This window comes from Pipistrellus hanaki (assembly GCF_964339955.1).
Source record: "Pipistrellus hanaki genome assembly, chromosome: 6".
NCBI lineage: Eukaryota > Metazoa > Chordata > Mammalia > Chiroptera > Vespertilionidae > Pipistrellus > Pipistrellus hanaki.
This window is the reverse complement of record NC_140508.1, coordinates 12,619,498-12,642,691: the sequence shown is the minus strand read 5'-3', so window position 1 is coordinate 12,642,691 and position 23,194 is coordinate 12,619,498. Positions and strand designations below refer to the sequence as shown.

The window sequence follows — 23,194 nt, the reverse complement described above, 5'->3', positions numbered from 1 at the left end:
AAGCATCTGTCTCCTTTAAATGAATACATAGTGGGTGCAGAAGCCATAAAACACATGGACGATGCTGATGAGAGAAGAAAGCAAAGGTGCGAATTAGCGGCTGTAGTGTTTAGATCTGAACTTAATCAATACGGGATCAGAAACATAGGTTTAGCCCTAGCCAGCTTGGCTCAGTGGATAGAGGATCAGCCTGTAGACTGAAGTGTCCCTGGTTCAATTCCAGCCAAGGATGCATGCCTGGATTGTGGATTCCAACCCCAATAAGGGGTGTGCAGGAGGCAGCTGATCAAGGATTCTCTTTCATTGATTATCAAAATCTCAATGGTTATCTCTTCCTCTCCCTTCCTTCCTGAAATCAATAAAAAATATTTTAAAAAAGAAAAAGAAAAAGAAAAAGAAAAAAAACACAGGTTTAGCCAAAATTGAGCTTCTGGATAGACTCAAAGTGGGTTTCCCCCAAATCTAGGAAGAGCCTAGAATCGTGGGGTTCTGCCATTCCATAACCTCCAACCACGTGCATTGCAATGTCCTGGGTGTTTGTCGACGGCAGCAGTGGAAAATGTATTATACATGAAGGAATCGGTGAAATGTGGTGACCCCTGCTGACATAAATGACCTTAGGTGAAGGCACATGGAAAACCCACTTTAAAAATAACCTCTACTAGCTTCCTTGGTGTGTTCTTTTTCTTTTCTTTTTTTTTCTTTTTAAATTTTATTATATAACTAGAGGCCCAGTGCACGAATTCATGCATAGATGATGGTTGGGGTCCAGCCAGCCTAGCCCCAATAGGGGTGGATCAGAGCCATGCCCGTTGAGAGGAGGAGACGGTGGGAGGTTGGCTGGCTGGCTGCCCCTGATTGGCCAGGTGGGGGGAGGTGCCAAGGGCGATTGGGGTGGGGGGCCGATTGGGGGCAGGGCTGGCCTTGGGGAGGGACTGTGGGTGGTGGGCCAACTGGCCCCACTCCCTATTGGGATGGGGGGGGTGATTAGGGGCGGGGCTGTGGGGGAGGGCCTGCAGGAGGTTGGCTGGCCTGCCCCACCCCACAATTAGACTAGTTCCCTGGCCACAGTGGACATCACAGGGACCAGTTGTTACCGCCGCTGGCTTTTTATATATATAGATTCCAAAGCAATCAGGGAATGATGAAACACGCTATGGCATGCATGCCCCCACGATTCTGATATGCAAAATGGACATTATCTTCAAGATAAAGGAGCTGCCGGCCAGAGGGCACCTCCTGACCCATGTGACCTTTTCCCTCAGTCTCAAGAAATTGAACCAAGAGAATCTACCTGATCCAGAATTAGAACAAAGTTAACGAAATAGGACTGTGTAGATTTTCTGAGCCAAACAGGTGAAACAGTGACAGTTACCATATTTGAGTGCTTCGTAAACCAAGTGCTCTCATACTCTCCTATGATCTCACCATGCTATGATCCACGTAGTACCCCATTCTGCGGGTGAGTTATTTAAGGTTCCACAATTCAATTGTTTGAGGGCGTCCAGCCCCAGCGCTGACCTGGGACTTTCCCAAAGGAGGGGCCAGTTATCTCATCCTGAGCCCATCCTTTACCGGTGTGAAATGTACCTTGATCATCCAACTCCCTCCCAACCTCTTGTTTCTGGACTTCCTACATACCTGACACGTGTGACCTTCCCTGTCTGGGCTCAGGCCCTCTGGGGAAGGCCTCTTGTTATGGGAGTTGCCATTGGAGAGCTTCCTGTGCAGGTGCTGATATTTCAACACCTTCCATGTGGTTTTAGCTACACTGCCACCAGGTCTTCCTGGTGCAGTCAGATTTAACTGAACCTCCACCCTCCCCATTCTTTCTTTAAAAAAAAAAATTAAAAAATATTTTTTTAAATCTATTTTTATTGATTTTTTACAGAGAGGAAGGGAGAGAGATAGAGAGCTAGAAATGTCGATGAGAGAGAAACATCGACCAGCTGCCTCCTGCACACCTCCCACCGGGGATGTGCCCGCAACCAATGTACATGCCCTTGACCGGAATCGAACCTGAGACCTTTCAGTCCGCAGACCAATGCTCTACCGCTGAGCCAAACTGGTTTCGGCTTAAAAACATATTTTTTTATTGATTTCAGAGAGGAATGGAGAGGGAGAGATAGAAACATCAATGATGAGAATCATTGCATGCCCCCTACTGGGATCAAACTCACAGCCTGGGCATGTGCCCTGGACCAAAATTGAACCCGGGACCCTTCTGACTGCAGGCTGACACTCTACCCACTGAGCCAAACCAGCTAGGCCTTCCCCATTCTTAGTGGCTCTGAGGAAAGTTTTGCTGCCAAAAAGTACTTCACCTGGAGGGCCCCCTTCCCTGCCAGCTGCTGCCAGGCCCCCTCTCCAAACGCATCCACATCATGCAAACAATTCCTTTCCCAGAACACTTATGTTTAAACATGTTCTGGGGGTACCAACTAAAGCCAGCGGGCCAGGGGGAAAAGTGGAAGTTTGCCCACCCCCCAAGTTTTATTGAGGTATAACATTTATACAAGACAAGATGTTGAGAACCCTTAAACCATCGATCAAATGTCAAAACTGAGTTCTGAGCATGTGGAACCCACGGAGGAAGGCACGAGAAAACAGGCAGGTCTCAGGTCTAAAGAGCAAGTTCTACAGCAGCTGTGCTGCTTACCTCCTGTGCTCCATATACTTGGAGGATTCTCTGTGCTCACCTCACAACCTGCTCTTCAACAATGGGCTTCAAACCCCGAAACACCGATCCGAAAGAATACATGCCCCGCTATGTTCGCTGCAGTGTTATTTACAATAGCCGAGATTTGGAAACAGCCCACGTGCCCATCAGTAGACGAGTGGATAAAAAAAAAAAGCTGTGGTACATTTATACAATGGAATACTACTCAGCCATAAATAAAGAAGGAAATCCTACCCTTTGCTGTAGCATGGATGGACCTGGAGAGCACTATGCTAAATGAAATAAGCCAGTCAGAGAAAGACAGGTACCATATCATTTCACTCATAAAATCTAATGAATAAAATGAACTAACAATCAAAATGTGACACTCGGTGCCCGCGCCGGAGCGCTGGGCTGTGCGTGCGGCGCGCGGGGCGCGCGGGCCGAGCCATCGCCGCTGAGCCGGCGGCTGTGGGGGGGCTCGCCCGGCCGCCCGCCGCGGGACCCGTGGGCCGGCACGTGGGGCTCGCTGAGCGGGCCCGCGCCGGCGGCGGAGCGGAGTGCGGAGGCGGCGGCCGCGCGGGATGAGGACCGGCCGCTCGTGTTCCTGTGCGCCGGCTGCCGGCGGCCGCTGGGCGACTCGCTGAGCTGGGTGGCCGGGCCCGAGGCCAGCTGCATCCTGCTGCGCAGCGTGTCCAGCAACGTCTCTGTGGATGCGGAGCAGATACTGTCCAAACGGGAGAACGAGAACGGCTGCATCCTGGAGCCCCTGCGCTGTGCGGGCTGCGCGCTGCCGCTCGGCCACATCTACCGCAGCACGCCCGGCCACCTGGACTACAAGCGGGACCTGTTCCGCCTGGGCGTGGGCGCCACCGAGAGTTACGTCCTAGGGTCCTCGGAGAAGCACATCGTGTCGGAGGACAAGTTGCTCGGTCTGGAGAGCAGAGCTGAGATCGAGAACTCGCTGAAGCAGATGGAGGACGTGCTGACGATCCTGCAGACGAAGCTGCGGGACGTGGAGGCCAGGCTGTCCCTCGCCAGCTCCAAGTCGGAGCTGTGACCCTCGCGCGAGCCGAGGCGGCCGTTCCTGCTGCCACTTCCCGGACGGACGGAGGGTCTCGCAGGCCGGGCTCCTGCGTGTGCTCCACGGGCACCGGAGAGCTGTGGGCTTGCCTCACGGCTCTCTGATTTGAAGAGGTGACTGCTTCCATCCTGTGACGCTCGCTGGACACAGGATCAGAGCTTTTGTTCGGATAAAAAGCCGCCATGATTTCTGCACTGCTCTCTCCTTTGCATCAAGCCCATCTTCACTTTGTGCCTAACTCCCTTTCGCCGCCAGAACACTGAGTGAGGCGAGGCTCTCTGGCCACCGCGGCTGTCCTCTCTGAACCTCCCCACAGCCTGAGGGGCCGGCAGGATGGAAACCTGCCCAGAGCGAGCAGCACGTGCTGGTAACGGGATTCTGTGCCCTGTGTCCTGCCCCCTGGCCTGCTGATGCTTCCAGAGGAACGTGGTGTCCCCGTTTCCCGTGGTGGGAGACTCACAGGGGCACGCGTGGCTCAGTCATGAAGAGAATAAAGATAAATTCGGAAAAAAAAAAAAAATGTGACACTCATGGAGAACAGGTGGACAGTTGGGGGTGGGGGGAGGGAGAAACCAGATGGGTGTGTGTGGAGGGAAATGAGTAAACAATGAAAAGAGAAAAAGACTCATGGACAGGAATGGCAGTGTGATGATTGCCTGGAGGTGGAGGGCGGGGCATAAACGGTGATGGACAGACACTTGACTTGGGGTGGTGAACACACAGTACGACGTACAGATGTGTAGAATTGTGCACCTGAAACCTGTTTTATTTACTACTGCCCCCCAATAAAGTCAATAAAAGGGGGGGGGGGGGGAAGAGCTGAATGCTTTTATAAAAAATATGTGCTTCAAAGATTAGGGCTGAGAAAATAGACACACACACCACACACTTTGGAAACATCACAATTGTTGAGCTCGCTATCCCTCAAGTACAAATTTACCTAAGTGCAAAAAACAAAGATGATCAAATTTTTTTTTAAAGGGGAGGGGAAGGGGAGGAGAGAGAGAGAGAGAGAGAGAGAGAGAGAGGAGAGAAAACCCACTTGCTGTTCCATTTATTTATGCATTCATTGGCTGCATCTTGTATGTTCTCTGAGGATTGAACCTGCAATCTTGGCATATTGGGGGCGATACTCTAACCACTGAGCCACCCAGCCAGGGCACTGATCAAAATTCTTTAACAAAATAGGCGCACTGTCTAAAATAGCTAATTAAACATTTCTGTGTTATTGTAGGTATTTTAAACCTTTAGCCGGAATCGGGCTTTGCCTGGAAAAGGAGTGTAAAATATGCTGGAGACGGGGAAAAGACATATACTGTTTTTCTCAAGTAATTACCATACATTTGAATCTGGAAAGACATAACTAACCTGTGGGTTAGCATCAAGAGGGAGAAAGTGTGAAAATTGTACGCTTGGGACCCAGGCATATTATTAGCTTAAATTAGGTACTTTCCATTTCAGTTATCTTAAGGACCAGCTTAATCTGGCTCTGAGTCATAGTGTGGCTGCTTCTTCCTAAATTTAGAGCCGAGGCCAAAGGACAGACCTTGAGGGGTCAGGGAGGGGTGGAAAACATCCACTTGCAAAGGGACATGCAGGTCAAAGGTCATCAGAACACAACACCCAGCCCTTTGCTGAATGTCCAGGGAATACACCTCAGGTCCATATCCACAAGGTTGCCTGGGGCCTCATGCTGCTTCTTGCCATTGGGTTTGCAAAGACAAACAGCAAGATAGGCAACAAAAGGGTCCTTTACCAGGTCATTAACCTGGCCTTGCCCCATCTCCCTCCAAAAAGCACTTTTCCACTACCCATAAGTATTTTCCCTTGGAATCAAGAGCTACCTCTAGCCGACTCAGCCCATTCCATCCTAAGCAACCCCTAAGTATGCGATGGTTAAAAATACTGTCTGAGCCGTGATCTGGTTAGGATGGACTGAGATGTGGGGTAATTTAGGCCATAGTCCTGTATAGCCATAATCAAACATGTTAACTCTAATAAAACTTTTATACCTTAAAAAAGATACAGCCCTTGCCGAAACCGGTTTGGCTCAGTGGACAGTGTCGGTCTGCGGACTGAAGGGTCCCAGGTTCGATTCCGATCAAGGGCATGTACCTTGGTTGTGGGCACATCCAGGTGGGGGGTGTGCAAGAGGCAGCTGGTCGATGTTTCTAGCTCCCTATCCCTCTGCCTTCCTCTCTGTAAAGAAAAAAAGAAAAAAAATACAGCCCAGCCAGTGTGGCTCAGTGGTTGAGTGTTCACCTATGAACCAGGAGGTCAGGGTTGATTCCTGGTCAGAACACAAGCCTGGATTTCAGACTTGATCCCCAGTGTGGGGTGTGCAAGAGGCAGCCGACCAATGATTCTGTCATCAATGATGTTTCTATCTCTCTTTCCCTCTGAAATCAATAAAATAATTTTTTTTTAAAAAAGGAAAGATGAACCAGCGAGTAGTTGGTTATGTGCTGAGAAGTGGGTCAAGCACAGATGTAACTGGATAAACATCTTCCTTCTAGGACCTTGGGGTCAGGAGTCCCCTGGAAATGTTTGTCAAGGCAGGCTTCTCAGGTTTAGAGCAGAAAGGACCAGAAAATCTTACAGACACGTCTAGTGAGGGGAAAAATATCAAAATTTATTTTCCAACAGTCAGATCAGCAGGTAAAACTACAAGGTTTTCTCCGTAGATCGTACATTCACAAGGCATAACAGTGAGAAAGCCTCCGGCATGTCCTCTGTAACAACATCCACTTCACAGTGTAAACAGGTTCTAGTATTGTGTTCATTTACAATTTCAGAAGGAAAGGCACAACTTGGCAAAAAACAACATTTTTTTTTAATATCCTGAACTCAGGTGCAATAACTCAGAGACCAGCTTTTGATACATTTTGATGTACATTTCCGCATAGAGGGAAAGACCCCTTCACCCAGAAACCAGGGTCTTTCCTTCTTCCTCCTCGTTAAACCATCACAGCAAAGTTTCAGCATTTGCTTATTACATATGCAAGAAAAGGATTTAAAAAAATCACAAAACATCTTGAAGGTCCAGCCGCTCCCACCAATACATCATCAACTCTTAGGTTTAAGACAGGGACTGGGAACACTTTCAGCGGTCATAAAATAGGAAAAGAGACTAAAGCTACAAAAATAAAAAATAAATGAGGTAGATAAATTAAAGCTTTCATACCCAGGACTTGCCTGTTCCAACTTCGTAACCTTCATGCAATACTCACGGGGGAAAAGAATCTTCACAATTACTTGGCATAAGTCACATCAAAGTTTTTGTAAAAATTAGTAGGCGAACCTCTTATCAGAAACATGCCCTTCCATGAGTTTCTGAAGAATGTAAGACTCATTTCTTCGCTGGAGTAGGCACTGGTGAGCTACATTAAGTCACCTGAGGTCCCCTGCTCAGTGCCCGCCTGTCCTGGTGCTCAGGAAGGCGGCATCCGGAAGCGGGGAATACATTGGCACTCTTAGGGCTCCAACTGAACTGTATTTCAACAAGCAGCAACACACACACTGACTCCCGAGGGACTAAGATCGTCCCTCCGAGGGCATCCTACTATGGTCCCAAGGTGGAAGGAATTTTGTAATTCCGCACCTTAGTTTAAAAAAGGAGAAAAAAAAAAAAAAAGTACATTCAAAAAGAAGACAAAACGAAAGATGGGTGCAGGGTTGGGGGACATACAAAGCAGGTCACCAGGACAACAGACCTGGTCCATTTACCCGCAGGCACCGGAAGTCCCAGCTCCCCTCCCCAGTGAGGCTAAGCAGTTTCCTCCCCATCCCATCGCGGTTTAGTCAGTTCCAACTTGAAACAGGGGACAATCTTTGGAAATAGTTCCTCTAGCTTGCACAAAGTCTTCATATATACAGTTTGTCTCAAGTAACAAAGCTACTTTGCAAGACCCGCTTCTTCCAAAATCAAAAAAAAAAAGAAATACTAGTCTGTATTTGCTTTAATACGTGTGTTTTTGGTTTGTTTTGTTTTTTTAGCAAAGCAGCATAGCAACATCGTGATTGTTGGATGTGCCTGAGGTTGTGGTCACAACTGTAAACATTTGCACATCAGTAAAAAAACGAACAGGAGGAGATGGGTTCTTAAACAACGACAAAAAACAAAAGGTCAGTCCACGCAGTCACTCTGCATTTCTCCTTCACAAGCCCGCCTGTCGCTTAGCTGACCGCAATCTTGTTTTCCTCCAGGAAGTGAGGGAACTGGTGTTTGGGGACACCGTCGGCAGCGCCCGGCTTCTCCCCGTCGCCGCTGCTGCCCGACTGGGAGCCGTCGATCTTGGAGACGGTGGGGTTGGTGAGCACGGAGCTGGCGCCCAGGGACACCGGGAGGGTGGGGATGCCTCCGCTCTGGATCACCGAGATCTCGTTGGTCCTCATGGCCAGGCCGCCGTTGAGCATGGTGGTGTACTGGTTCCACACGACGGGGTCCACGTTCACGGAAGGGGCCACGATCTCCTTGGGAAACACCTCGGGGACCCTCTTCGTGTCTGTGCCCAGGAGGGCCATGGTGTTCTCGATGGCCAGCTTCCTCCCGCGGCGCGCCGAGCTGTTGTTGGCGCCATGGGTCATGTAGTGAACCTAGGGGCAGAGGGACAGAGTTCCCACCGAAACGGACACGTGAATGCATGCTGGTGAGCCACGGTCAGCCCGTGTGGGGGTGTGGTCCTACTCAAACAGGATTAACATGATCTATACTTAAAATTAGATTTCACATATAAAAAATCCAGCTATCGGCTCTCTTGAGAAGCAAAAATAATAATAATAATAAAATAAAAATTAGATGCTTGTACTACCTACTGCTTCTTCAACTTGGCCTCCTTTCTGCAATTTCTTTCCTGGTTCTGCTCAGAGTTCTCAACCCCCTTTAGCTTCTTTAAAACACTGAAGCGGTACCAGGCTCTCTCATTTCCTGTTCACTGACATCCTTAGTCGCCAGCAGTTACCTCGCAGAGCTCCGAAGTGACTTGCTCTTTATCACTCTAAGAAGCTGTTAAGATGTTGCAGGCATAATCGGGAACACTTTACTATGTAATTCATTTCGTCTCCAGGACAAAGCCTGAGGCCATCACTACCAGGATCCCCGTGTCTGGTCTGGGAAACCCAGGCCCAAGGAGCACCTGCCTCAAGCCCCCTGCGCAGGGAGAGCAGCTCCAGACCCCCCCGCTGAGGGCAAGGGCTGTGAGCAAATGTAAGCTTTCTATTACTGGGAGTCTGTTAAGCGCTGAAGTTACGTCATGTTCCTCCTCCCGCAGTTTTGCCAACTAGACTGCAAAGAATAGGTTGTTTTGTGACAAGTATTTTCAATTTTTAAAATGACATATATGGTGGCCTCCTAGGTCATCTGGTCATCTTTAAGATGAAGTTCCGATCTTTATTCTAACTACAAAGAATTAAACTAGTGTTCTGCTCTGGAGAGGGAGAGGGAGAGAACCAGAGAAACGTGCCTTGTGTAAAACTAGAGGCCAGGCCAAGAGCGGAACTCGGGTCCCCACTTCCATCCTGTCCTTATGCAGGCCACTTCCAATCCTTCCCCGAGGGTCTCTCTCCACCTCCTGTGTGCAATCTTAGGTGGAACCAGCTTATCACGTGACAACGGGCCACAGAACCAGCTGTTCTACTTTGAAATGCACCGATGACCCGGAGGCACACCGCAGTGGTGACTGACTGTATGTTTAACTGATGGCGTTCTTTTCAAACTAGCAGCCTCGGAAGACAAAAGCAACATACAGTGCAGGGTGGCCATCAGATGACGGATCAATTCTACGTTACTACACGTGACAGATATCAGCTACGATTTCACACATGCACTAAACAATTGTCGGAAGGCCGATGGTCTGTCTGCCCCAGTACCGGGAGGACAATGGCCCACGCTAAACGTAACACTGAGAGACAGGAGCAGAGTGTAGACTTTATGTCCTGCTCCTGGGCGACACCCCTTGTAAAATGTGTCATTATTTTAGTGCCACTGAGCTCAGAAAAGAATTACTGATCACAGACACGGACAGCAAGAAGTGGCCAATATCAGAGATGTCGTGAAAGAGGAAATATGATTATTTTGTTTTTTTTATTTTTTGTTAATCCTCATCTGAGGACATTTTCCCGTTGATTTTCAGAGAGAGTGGAAGGGAGGGAGACTGAAAAGCATGAATCTGAGAGACACATCAATTGGTTGCCGCCCAACATGCCCCAGTTGGGCCAGGGATCCAGAGCTGAGGAGGTCGTCAAGCCTGTAACCGAGGTACATGCCTTTGACCAGAACTGAACCTGGAACTCTTGAGTCCACAGGCCAACGCTCTATCCACTAAGCCAAACCGGCTAGGACAAGAACACTGACTTGTTTTTAAAGAATATTTCCTTGAAGAGCCAGTTTTGAAGTCTAACATCCCATTTGCTCCCAGTGGAAGGTTCACTATGGATGGAGAACACACCCCCGGGTCCCATCCCCGCTTAATTAACCCTCAGGCACTCACCTTCAAGTTGCCTTTGGTGGTGAAAGCTCGCCCACAGATGTTACACACGAAGGGCTTCTCGCCGGTGTGCGTCCGCTCATGAATCTGGAGGGCGCTGGCCGACGAGAAGTTCTTCCCGCACCGCGTGCAGGCGTGCTGCTTGCCCTGGCGGCGGGGCTGGGCCGCCAGCAGCGGCGCCATGCCCGGGGACATGGCTGCGGGCCCAAACGCACCAGGAACTTCGACTTTGACAAAGGTCGTCGGCTGGGCTCGGACAAATGTTGACGGGAGGCTGCTCCGACCTAGTGTGCAGAGAAAAAAAATCCCAGAACTTCATCATCCCAAACTCATTCATACTTTAACCAAAAAAGAACTTTGAAAGCTACTGCCCACCACTCGGCTTCCTGGAAAGGGCTTTCAGGAAGTTCTTGCCCTGTGCGGGAGAATGAGCAGGACCCAAACACTTAGGACATTTTGCCGTTTTGCTGTAAAGGTGTGTCACACACAGCACGCATTCAAGTTCAAATCCCTGCACATAAAGAGTTACCTTGAAGTATGACCAGGCACCCATCCTTCTCTATGATGCAGCTGCTCCCACATTCTGCCATTAACGACACCAACAGGCACCCCACCGTTTATATGTGCATTTCAAATGGGCTAGATTCTTTTTCACCCCAGATTATTCATTTGTGAACCTCACACTAGGAAGTGGGACCTCAGAATCAAGAAATTATGGTATGTCTCAGTGGCCACATAACAGTGCCCACTTCCTCAAAATTCTTCTACTCTTTTAAGATTACCCTTATGTCTCCACAGGGCTCAAACACAAAAACAAAAACAAAACAAAAAAACAAAACAAAAATCCACTGTCCATAGCCAACGTGCATTAAATCAAAGCATGTCCTTACTGAGACCAAGCAAGTTCCTCTTCCCCTCCACCCGGGAGTGCCGAACAGCTACCTGCCCTACATTTATCACTCTCCGTCTGCCAAGCTCACCCCCGGCTCCTTTCGGGTGGCCTTGTGCCTGAAACGGACATAAGGTAAATCCAAAGCTCTATCACCTTCCATCTCAGGGCGGCTGCTGTCCGAGCCGTCTGCTTTGCCACCGGCCTCGGGAGACCTGGACTTGATGCTTTCTGCTTGGCTGTTGGCCGGGGAGAGGGCCTGAAAGGAGGGGGTCTCCAGGATGTCTGGACTGCGGCTCTGATACTCCTGGTCCCCCATCACGGAGGACGAGGAGTCGTTGGTCAGGCCGTCGCTCTCCACCGAGCCGTTCTCTCTGCTGCTCTGCCGCTGCAGGACCCCGGGAGCGGGGCCCGCCTTCCCCGAGGCCTCCAGGGGGGCCATCAGGGTGAACCCCGCTGTGGGCGATGCCAGGTGGATGCCGGAGAGAGGCATGGGCACCTTCGAGGAGCTGCTGGGAGCATCCTGGGCGCCGACTTCATCCACATCGATGCTTTCGACAATGTCGTCATGACAGACGGCACCCGTGCTGCCATTCTCCCCTACCACCACCAGCTCGGGGCCCGCCAAGTCACAGGGACTCTCCGGCAGGGGCGTGTTGGGGATCTGACCACCCATGTGCATCCGGATGTGCTGCTGTAACATGACCGCGTTGGTGAACTTCTTCTGGCAGATGGGGCACGAATGCTGCGTCTTGATGGACGTGTTGGTGCGGTGCACCCCGAAGTGTGTCTTCAGGTTGCCTTTGGTGGAGAAAGCTCGGTCACAGATCTTGCAGCGGAAGGGCCTCTCCCCGGTGTGGGTGCGGTAATGCATTTTGAGGGAGCTCTGGCAGCTTAAGACCCGGTGGCAAATGAGACACTCGTTGGGGTCGGTGGTGGCCTTGTCAATGTTCTCGACCAGCTGCTGCAACTTCATGGTCTCTGACCCCGGCTCGGGCGTCCCTCTCCCTTGGAAGCCACCAACCCTGGGGGAGTTATGGTTGGGCCCCACCCCGGAGAGCAGGGATCCGTCCTCACTTTCCGGAGAAGGCCCAGGCTGCAGGTCGGGGACCAGGGGGCCACCCACAAGGTCCTTGGGGTTAGCCCCCGCAGAGAGGTTCTGAGGTAGCCCTGCACTGGGGGTCCCTGTGACCAGGACAGGCTTGCTGTCTAGAGAGAGACTCGATTCGTCTATGGGGACAGGTACGGAGAGTGCACAGGGAACGCCATTGCCGGCTGCCATTTTGTCGTGGAACTCGGCAAACAGCTGGGGGTTCGCCTTCACCTGGGGGTGTCGATGGAAGTGTACCTTGAGGTTGCCCTTGGTGGTGAACCGGTGGCCACAGACAGAGCACACGAAGGGTCTCTCTCCGGTATGGGAGCGGAGGTGGATCTGCAAGGAGCTATCAGTCCCAAAAACCTTGCTACAGTACTTACACTTGTGCCTGTAGAGGGTGGCCTCGTCTTTGGGTTTGACATCCACCGGGGACACGTTGGGTGGCTTCCCCTTCCCTTTCTTGGACGGGTCTAGCGCCACCGCGGAGAAGGGGCTCTGGAAGAGCACAGAGCTGGGGGTCGGGGGGAGCAGAGCACCTGGGATGCGGTTCGGGAGCACCCTGGTCCCATCCGGCCGCAGGGCGAAGGACAGCAGCCCCGGGGACACGGAGCTGGTGGCGGAGGGGATGCTGGTGTGAGGTAGCTTCGCTTGTTTCAAGGTGTCCAGGGACAGACCCTGGCTCCCCGCTTTCTGGCTGAGCAAGGCCACGGCTGCGGACACCTGCTGGGACACGTGGCTGCCCAGGGTCTTCAGGGCGTCGGCCCCCGTGGCGCCGGAGTGCAGGGCGTGGGCCGCCCACATGTTCACCTGGACGCGGATCTGCTCGGTGAGCTGGATCTGCTGCAGCTGCTGCTGCTGCAGGCACAGGATCTGCTCCAGCACCCACGGGAGGCTGCCGGCGCCGGGCAGGGGGGCGGGCAGCGCGTCCGCGCTCCGCTGGTTCACGGCCACCTTGGTGCCCCGCAGTGCCTGCAGAGTGACGTTGGTGTTGGCCACTTTGCCTTTGGGTAAATAGCTCAAGTCCTGGGCTGCGGGCGGCAGGGCGGTCTCCGTCTTCAGGTACAAGACGGGCTCCGCCCCCAGCTTCTCCTTCATGTCCCCGGAGCCGCCGCCGTCCTCCCTGGGACCGTCCTTACTGCTGGGGCTGCGCGGCGGGTGGCTCAGCCCGGCCCCGGGGAAGTCTTCGGAAGGCACCGGCCCCTCGCTGTCGTTCATGATGAGGACAGGTGGGTGTTTAGTGCAATTTTTCTTGTGTTCTAAGAACTCGGCGACGCTGAAGAACTCCCCGCAGCATTTCTCGCAGATGTGCGTCTCCTCCTGGCGCGGCCTCTTCACGGCCGCCCGGTCCCCGCTCGGGTCCTCGCCGGTCCCCGCGTAGCTCGCGGCAGCACCTGTGGAAAGAGGAGAAGCTAATGACTCTGCTCAGGGGAGGAGGAGAGGCAACTTCTTGAGAAGAACCATGACCACACACGATGCAACAGCCTGTGTAAGGAAATCAAATAGAGAGAGGCTGAAAAGCCAACCGCTGGTGTAGTGGGTCAATGAATATCCTTCCAAATGTCGTCTATTATTATTATTATTTTTTTTTTTTAGAGGAAACATTGATTTATTCCACTTATCTATGCATTCCTTAGTTGAATTTTATATAAGCCCTGACCAGGGATCAAACTGCAACCATAGCACATCGGGATGACACTAAGCAACTGAGCTACCTGGCGGGGGTCCAATATGTCTAAGCACTAACTCCGGCACATGGGTGTGTGACCATACATGGAAGAGGAACTTTGCGAATGTAATTAGCATGGGTCCCATCCCCAGTGCCTAGTGTCCTTAAAAAGGGGAATTAGAGACAGAGAGAAAGGCTGGGTGAGGGAGTTATGTGCTATAAACCAAGGTCGTTGGCTTACAGAAGATAGGGAAGTAGGAACCAATAGAAAGCAGGACAAAGGCAGGGGACAGATTCTCCCTCAGAGCTTCCAAAAGGAATCACACCTGACAACACCCCAATTTTGTGGCAATTGATTCCAACAGCCCTAGGAAACTCATACAACTTATCTATACATGTAAAAGGCTAATATGCAAAGTGTCCCCTTGGGAGTTCGACCGAAAGACTGGGAGTTTAATCACCTGGGGCAGCACGTAACGGAGGAGGGCCCCGATTGGCCCTGATCGCTGGCCAGGCTTAGGGAACCTACCTGTGCACCAATTTTGTGTATAGGGCCTCTAGTTATGATCGCCTTCAGAGATTTTTTTTAAATATATTTTTTGATTTCAGAGAGGAAGAAAGAGGGAGAGATAGAAACATCAATTATGAGAATCATTGATCAGTTGCCTCTTGCACACCCCCCCCCCGCCCTGGAGATCGAGCCCGCAACCCAGGCATGTGCCCTTGGCCTGAATCGAACCTGGAACCCTCAGTCTGCAAGCTGATGCTCAGTCCACTGAACCAAACCAGCTAGGGCCACCTTCAGAGATTTGCACCCTGACTCAGAGCAGGCCTTCCAATGGCAAATGGATTTCATGTGGTCAATGAAAATTATGTTAGAAATGTGAACCCTAAGGAAAAAGTCACTAACAAGAGATCCTAGTGGCCTACGGGGTGCAAATTAAAACAAACAAGAGTTTAGCAGCCTTTTCTGCACAGGGACCTCTCACACATACTGCACAGAGAAGGTGGAGTTGGACTGCCTGCCTCTGGGCTAAAGTGCATGTCCCTATAAAGCAGTTCCTAGAATCCTATTTCAATCAATAAGATGGAAGCTTACCCCTCCTATTGGAACTATGCAGCTCCTGCCGATCAGCTCTATTCTAACCAATCAGGACAGTGCCTTTGGACAAGTCAAACTGAGAAGATTTGGAGTCATCATTTGCATGAGGATGTACCAATCAGGGACCAGGGGCAGGGACTTCTGTACATATAAGCCAGCTCCCCTCAAAGCCAATCCAGACTGGCCTGTCAGTAGCAGGTTGATATGGAGCCCTGGCCGGGCAGGCTCAGTTGGTCAGAGTATTATCCCAATAAGCCAAGCTTGTGGATTATATCCCAATCACAGCGCATACATGAAGCAACCAATAATATGTAAATAAGTGGAATGACAGATCGACGTCTCTCCCTGAAATCAATAAATAAAATTTTAAAAGCCGTCTGTAATTACAACTTCGTAAGGTAGATGTCTGGGTTAAGTGGTTAATTCAACAAATGCGTGAGCACCTACTGTGTGCTTGTCACCACCCATCCTAGATCTGTGAAAAGCACAGACACTATAGACATTCAGTGAACATTAGCTCCCCCACCTCTTCTATTTATTTTTAATTCTCACCCAAGGATATTTTTATTGATTTTGGAGAGAGGAAGAGAGAGAAACAGTCACTCTGACCGGGATGGAACCTGCAATCCAGGTACATGCCCTGACCAGGAGTCAAACCCACAGCCTCTTTGGTGTGTGGGAAGGTGCTTCAGACAAACAAGCCACCTACCAGGGCTCTTTGAAAAAAATTCTTTTCTATCCTCGCCCACCCCCACCTATTTCTAAAGGTGGGCAGCAGGGCTGCTGACAGCAGTGTTGACTAGCTCATTGAATATTTCTCACCTTCCGTGATGAGAGGACAAGCCTCCAGGGTTCTGACTAGGCACCCCACAAACACTACCCTTGTTAAAACCCAGGCAGGCAGCACCCACACCTCCTGTGAACTCTTCCTTTGTTCTTTCACTTCCTATCAGGTTTCCCTGTTGAGAAGGCAACTACCTTTCCTCTCACAGGAACTCCAGGGGGCACAGGAATGCCTGAGGAGCAGGTTGGCTGGGGGAGGGGGTGGCTGGAGCATAGGTTACCACCTTTCTGGGACACCCAGAAATGACTTTAGAGTTAGGACATACCCTAGCTGGTTTGGCTCAGTGGATAGGGCTTTAGCATGGAGAACAAAGGATCCCGGGTTTGATTCCAATCAAGGGCACATAGCTTGGTTGCAGGCTCCTCCCGGACGGAGGCCCAGGTAAGGGCTTGTGGCAGCAGGCAACCAATCAGTGTGTTTCTCTCACACAGATATTTCTGTCTTTCCCTCTCTTCCACCCTCTCCAAAAATCAATGGAAAAATATCCTCAGATGAGGATTAAAAAATAATAAAATAAGCCTAACCGGTTTGGCTCAGTTGGAGAGAGCGTTGGCCTGCAGATCGAAAGGTTCCACGTTCGATTCCAGTTAAGGGCATGTACCTTGGTTGTGGGCACATCTCCAGTAGGAGGTGTGCAGGAGGCAGCTGACTGTTTCTCTCTCATTGATGTTTCTAACTCTCTCCCCCTTTCTCTCAGTAAAAAAATCAATAAAATATATTTAAAATAATAATAATAATAATAATAAAATAATATAATATAGTTAGGACACAATGCAGCTCTGAACTTCCAGGTGGTGCTCAACAAGGAGGTACCGCCTTTCCTTCTTGTCCCAATACTGTTGCACAACAGCCATTATTTCAAGAATCAAGTTAAATATGCTTGTCAACTCCTAGAACACAGATAGACAGCACCTATGGCACACTTCCCCAAGATGTGGAATGCTCAGTGCTGGTGTTGTTCAGTGGTTGGAGCACTGGGCCTCACACCATTGAGTTCCAGGTTCAATTCCCAGCCCCCTGATCTATGTGTCCCTCTCACAGCTATGTTTATGTTTCTCTCTCCTAACTCCCTCCCCTCCCTTCCTTCTACTCTCGCTATAAATAAGTGGGAAAAACATCCTCGGGTGAGCATTAATAAACTGTATATAGACTTTTATACTGTGGTTTCTTTTTCATTAGCGTGTTCACATCCTTTGTCTCAACCACTGTACTTCTGGAAATCTCCAGGGAAGCCCATCCCAGGTAGCAAGGGTCTGAACAACCAGCTATACACTTCATATCTGACTCCCAAACCCACTTATCTTTGCAGCCACACAATCAAACAAGTCTTCGCTCCCCATTCGAAGATATGGAAACTGAGGCTCAGAAACAATTAAGTAGCTCAACGGGACAAACCGATAACCAGGAAATGGAAGCGCATGGATTGTCTTCTTAGATACCACAAGGGCAGTCCTGTGGCCTCACTTATCATGGTTTCTTCTAGAGCAGAGTTTCTCCAATCTTTTCTTCATTTCACCTCTCTATGGAGGCTTTTAAAGTGTGTTTTTTTCCCCCCTAATCACCCTCTTGCCATGAAATGTTAATGCCACAAATATATTGTATATCTGGTCACGCACTGTTATCCTTTGGAAGGCATAAACCACTATAATATCCATCGATGTTTTTTAACACCCCCCCAAAAAAAACCCTTCTACCCCCTTGGGATAATATTCCCTCATTGAAGCTAGGCTGGCGTGGCTCGGTGTGGCTCAGTGGTTGAGTGTCAACCTACGAACCATGAGGTCATGATTCCAACAACATGCCTGGGTTGCCGGCTCCATCCCAGTGGTGGGCATGCAGGAGGCAACTGATCATTGACTCTCATCATTGATGCTTCTCTCCCTCTCTCTCCCATCCTCTCTGAACTAAAAATATATTTTTAAAAAATACTCCCTTGTTGAAAATGCAGGTTTTCTAAGACAGACATTCTTAAACTGGGGTCCATGGAATTAGATAGGAAAAAAATTAACTTTCTTTTCACCAACCTGAACTAAAATTTAACATTTCTTTTAATTCTGAATGTAGAGAACATACCACAGCATGTGTGTGGTGGGGGGTAGTATAAGGTATTTATTTTCAGTAATCTGAACCAAAAATTAATGCTTATTTTAATTATGAATGTAGGGAACACATACCACAGTGCTATCACAGAACCTGTGAGTTTGTCTCAACAGAAAACAATTTATTGTCATGCGGTGTTAAGGCTGTTGCATTACTGGAAATTCTAGAAATTACCTGACCAGCTGCTACAGCTTATTGTGTTCATAAAGAAGCACGTGTACTTCATCACTAAGGTTTTTTGCTTTTGATAACTATCTCAACGCAACTTACTTCCCGGTGTTCCTCTGCATTTCCTTTTAGGCATTTAAATAAGTCTCGGGGCGAGCAGGGCTCTATGGCACAAAACAGGTTAAGCTCCCCTGCTCTAGAAGGATCTAACAGTTCCAGGAGTGATTTACGACCCGAATACCAGCTTGCCCTCACTGTATACACAGGCTCGCCTCTCCTGTAGCCATACCAGCCACATCCCACGTGGATCTTAACACAGCAGGAGCTCTGTTTGCTTGCGCAGTAAAAGGTACTTCTACACCCAGACCACCATTGGCAAATACCGAGACCGTATTTGCCCAAGAGCGAGGGACTGTTATGAACAATTGCCGGGCATGCTTAAGGGAGCCCTTCCCAAAGGGAAAAAAGCAAAGTTCAGAGGATTACAGAGCGGGCAAAGCTCTCATCCTTCCACCCCGCCCCCACTCCCAATTTTAGGAATGTTATCTCCGGGCATCTAGGGATCCAATAAGTTGGAAGAATGCAGTAAACCCAGCAGGGGTCTTAGATTCAATCACTGCCAAATGGATAGAAAATGCTCTTTCCATTGTATAGGAAGAAAAGCTCATCTCCCAGAGGCCAATCAAATGCTGGAGATGAGAAAACGCTTCAAAAAAAAAAAAAAAAAAGTTTATCTTGAGAAGCAGGGGGACTCAAGCTTATCTCCCCCATCCCTATATTAAAGAACCACAATGAGTAGATTAAAGTACACAATATCTACTACCCTCCCCCACAGCACAGGGTGATTACCGAAAAACAAAAGGAAATTGAGAAGTCCTCTAGGACTGAGCCAGTTGAAAAGTGCCTTTTTACCTTCTTATCTGAATTCCACAATCTGAGAAACACTTAATAAGCCTTTAACTTCATTCATAGATGGCAAATTAGAGCTGTAATTAAGCTTCTACTTAATGGAGAGCTTAAAAAAAAAAAATTGTTCCAAAGAGTCTAGGATCAAAATTCAGGAACTCTGCTGAGAAGGGGGGAAGGGGCAAGAGAATTAAAGGAGGTTGCGGAGCCCCTGGCGTGTGTGAGCACTGCTCTCCCCGCTCTGGCCATCACAGAGATGCGATCCATTTTGCCCCAACTGGAGCTCATCTTTGAAGCAAATTTGTAACATTCATGCAGACAGGAAACTTTTGTTGCCTCCTTCTCCAGGGCCCCCTAGAACAAAGCCTGACACAGGAACAAAATCATGGGGGGTGGGGGTTGTCAAAAAAAGAGATGGTGGTGACTGAGAGGCAGTTCTTGTCTGGAGCTAGAGGCTTTTAAAAATGTTTAGGTACTTTTTAAAAATAATCAAAAGTACAATAGATGATGAAAGGGAGAGCTTCTTGTACTCTCCCCCCATCATTTGTCCAGGGCAATAAAGGCCAGAGCGCCAAACCAAAAGCCTCCAGACCCGCATCTCAGACATTAAAAGGGAAGAGAGATGACCAAACTCAACCAGCCAAACACCCCATAGCCCCCTCCTCAAAGGAACTGACAGAAAATTCCATCCCAGAGCCAATTCCTCTTAAGACCAGGACAAAAATCCAACAAGACAAGGCAGCCACCGTCAAGCCATTTCAACTGGGAGCTGCAACTTACTCTCGAGTGAGTGAAAATGAGAACTAAAGATAACGTGCTTAAGGTCCCAGCCGAGGGTCTGGCATGCAGAAGGCTGCAGATAAAAATGCAGAATTATCTCAGTTGGGAGTTCAGCACCACCTTGACAAAACAAGTAAATAAAAACAGAGACATTGTGATCTTTAACAATAGAATTCCGGATCACATTCCCAGTACAGTGAGCCTTCCCCAGTTGAAATGATCTAAACAGGACACTCAGCACCACTGTAGACCAGAACCGGAAAGCTCAGAGAAACCGGTGGGCCTCGAAGGCTGCATCGCTGAAAGGCACACTACAGACCAGAGCGCCATCTCTACGGCCTCACAACAAACCCAACTCCCCTCAGAGAGGAAGGCCAGCTCTGTCCTGCCTCCAAGGTGGCCCCGGCAAGTGAGGCAGCAGCAGAGGCTTGAATGACCAACTACTTGTGCAATAACCTCTTTCTTTAATCAACCAAAGGTGCCTCTTCCCACTCAGAATCACAGAAAGTCGGTTTCCAACCCACACATTTCCCTCCCCCTCAATAAAGAGGGGAGCTCCCAAATGCCGTATTTTCAAAAGCCTTCCTGGCCAATGTAGATCATTTCAGTTTATTTTTTAAATTATATTTGATTGATTTTAAACAGAGAGGAAGGGAGAGAGAGAGCTAGAAACGTCGATGAGAGAGAAACATCGACCAGCTGCCTCTTGCACACCCCCCACCGGGGATGTGCCCGCAACCAACTTACATGCCCCTGACCAGAATCGAACCTGGGACCCTTCAGTCCGCAGACCGACGCCCTACCACTGAGCCAACTGGTTTTGGCAGATCATTTCAGTTTAGAAATGGGCCAGGCAGTTATTTGAAACTTGGGAATCTTAATCATGGAAGGTTGTAATCCAGTTTAGCACAAAGGGCACTGGAAACTCTTTTGAGAAAATGCTAATTTTCCTGTGTGTAGTTGGGAGTCCCCCTGACCACCTGCAGATGTTTTGATCTGCTAATTGATCGCCAAACTTCATTTTCCTCCCTCAAAAAACAGCATCCTTTACAAGTGGGTCTCACATTGGCGCTGCAAAAATCGGCCCATGTTAATTTAAAATTACACACATCCATAGATCTGCCTTTCTAATATAGCTACATCTGTATGTACTCAGATACAGACGGGCTGCCCAAATGCAAAGTGCAGCCACTCAAATGAACTGCTCGGGAAAACTGCCTTCTGTCCCACGGTGGTAACAGGGACTCTGCAAACACAACCTAGGATCGAGGAATTCTTTCCAAGAATCCCCAAGACTTGGCACATACCCAGCACAGCCAGGGATCCCGCCGGCAACTGCCTGGAGCCCCCATGGACGCCCATCCTTGGCCCTGCCCAGCGCTCCCTATTCCCCCCGCCCCATACCCTGTCCCATCAGGTGAGAGCTGGTACCTGCGAGGGGACCGCCTCCCGGCGAAGCGCGCGGCTCCGGGCTGGGCCTCCAGGGGGCGCCCGCGCGCAGCTCGGCGGCCGCTCGACCCCGCGCCGCCCGCCCCGACCCCGCGGATCAAGAGCGACCCCCTTATCCCCCTCCCCCCAATAGGGAGGGAGCGCACGGCCGGGCCCGGGACCCACAGCCCGGCTCACTGACCGCTAACTCCAGCCAACAAGTCCCCCCAAAGGTGCAAGCGCCCCCGGAGCCCCGCCAGCACGCGCTCACCCGGAATGAGGGGGGAGGGAGGTCGGCGCAGGACCCGAGGGTCAGCGGCGGGAGCGCCTCCTCCCCGCGCGGGCGGCGGGCGCGGGGTTAACCCTTTTGTTCCAGGTGGGCCGGCTTCCCCCGCCCCCCGGCACCGAGCGGCCACCCTCCTGGGGCCCGGGTGCTCGCGGGACGACCCCCCAAGCACCCCAACGCGCACAGCCTGCCCCCTCCGGGAAGCCGACCTCGCGGCCTTCCCTCTGCCCTGGAAAAAAGTGTTACTTTGCAGGTAGCAGGGTTTGCATGGACCCGCTCTGCAGTTGGGAAATGTGCGCATTCCCTCCCCGAGAAAAAGAAAAAGAGGGCAGGAGTCTTAGAGCAGCGACCAGCTTCCCATCCCATCCGAGTTCCACCTCCGAGTGTCCGGGGGGCCGCACCCCCAGCAACCGCCTAGAATTGGGGAGCCCCTTCCGCCCATGTGGACGCTGAAACTCACCCGGCGACAATTTGGCGGGCCGGGCGGGGAGAGAGGGGGAACCGACCCGCTCCCCAGCCTCCCGTCCAGGGGACCGGGAGGACGGGGCCCGGGTCCGAGCTACCCCGACGCGGGGCCCCGGGCGCGGCAGCGTGGCCGCCCGGCGCAGGAGCTCCCCGGCCGCCCGGCCCCGCCGACCTCGGCGCCGGCCCCGGGGGCGCGGGGGCCGCCGGGCGCCCGAAGAGCCGCACCCCGCGGCAGTGGCCCCCGCCCGGCCGGCCGGCCCAGGCCGCCCCTCGGCGCCGGCTATTTTGGGAATCGGAAATCAAGATGGCTGAGGTCAGGCCCCGAAGGTGAGGGCGAGCGGGGTCGCCCACGGGGAAAGGCGAAAACCGAAAAGCAGACTTACTTCACCAGGAACCACCGGGCCCTCCTCCGCCCCTCCGGGCCCCCCGGCCCTCCTCCGCCCCTCCGGGCCCCCCGGCCCTCCGCAGCGCGGGTGGCCCGTGCCCCCACCCCGCGCCCCGGGGGCAGAGGTCGCGCCCCCTCCCCCGCGGCCCGGGCGGGGCGCGCAGCTCGCCTCCCGGGGGCCCCCCGCGGGGCGCCGCCCTGCACCTCCCGGGGGACCAGGGACAGTGGGGACCCCCGGGGCCTTTCTTTGAGCTGCGGCGCCGGGGGGAGGCGGGAGCCTAAGTTACAAGTGGGGGGGGGGTAAGGGGAGTGAGTGGAGCCAATGGAGAGGGGAGCGGGCCAGGAGGGGAGTTCTGGGGCGGGAGCCGGCGGGGGTCCACCTCACCACGAGCGGGGAGACCGCGGGGTGAAACTCACACAAGTGAGGGGAGCGGCCGAGGGGCGAAAGGAGCCGCGCCCCGGCGGCTCCTGGCTCCGGACCCCGCGCCTCGGCGGCTCCCGGCTCCGGGCCCCGCGCCCCCAGCTCCCGGCGCCCCGCCGCTCGCGCCCTCGAGGCCCGCGAGCCCTCGGGAAAGCCGGGGCCCCGGCAGCGCCCGGCCGCACTCACCCGGCTCCCCCGCCGCCGGCGCCGCTGCGGCCTCGAACCCCGGGGCGGGCCGGGGCGGCCGCCGCGCGCCGCGCTCCTCCTCGGCGTGGATGTGCTGCGGCTTCGCCTGCTTGCGCCGCGACATGGTGCGAGCATGGGGGCGCCGGCAGGGAGAGCCGCGGCCGCCCGCCCGCGCCGCCGCCGGGCCCTCGAGCTGGGAGACGGACCCCCCTCCGGCCGGAACGCGCATGTCCCGGCAATTATT

At 51.9% G+C, this 23,194-nt stretch overlaps 2 protein-coding genes and 1 long non-coding RNA gene across 3 annotated transcripts in view; 1 reads left to right on the top strand and 2 right to left on the bottom strand.

The window, feature by feature from the left end:
* LOC311624151 overlaps nucleotides 1-23,194 on the bottom strand; it is a 244,719-nt gene that overhangs the window by 133,390 nt on the left and 88,135 nt on the right. The window lies entirely within an intron of this gene.
* Nucleotides 1,435-3,751, top strand: LOC311624685 (protein Mis18-alpha-like; the record flags this gene model as incomplete). Its single annotated transcript, XM_084888269.1, has 2 exons — nucleotides 1,435-1,462; nucleotides 3,067-3,751. The coding sequence occupies 2 exons, from the start codon at nucleotides 1,435-1,437 to the stop codon at nucleotides 3,717-3,719; spliced, it is 681 nt and encodes a 226-aa protein (XP_084744395.1). The 3' UTR covers nucleotides 3,720-3,751.
* On the bottom strand, nucleotides 7,715-23,074 carry SALL4 (spalt like transcription factor 4; the record flags this gene model as incomplete). Its single annotated transcript, XM_084886963.1, has 4 exons — nucleotides 7,715-8,339; nucleotides 10,232-10,512; nucleotides 11,274-13,604; nucleotides 22,951-23,074. 4 exons carry the CDS (start codon nucleotides 23,072-23,074, stop codon nucleotides 7,920-7,922), a joined length of 3,156 nt encoding a protein of 1,051 aa, XP_084743089.1. The 3' UTR covers nucleotides 7,715-7,919.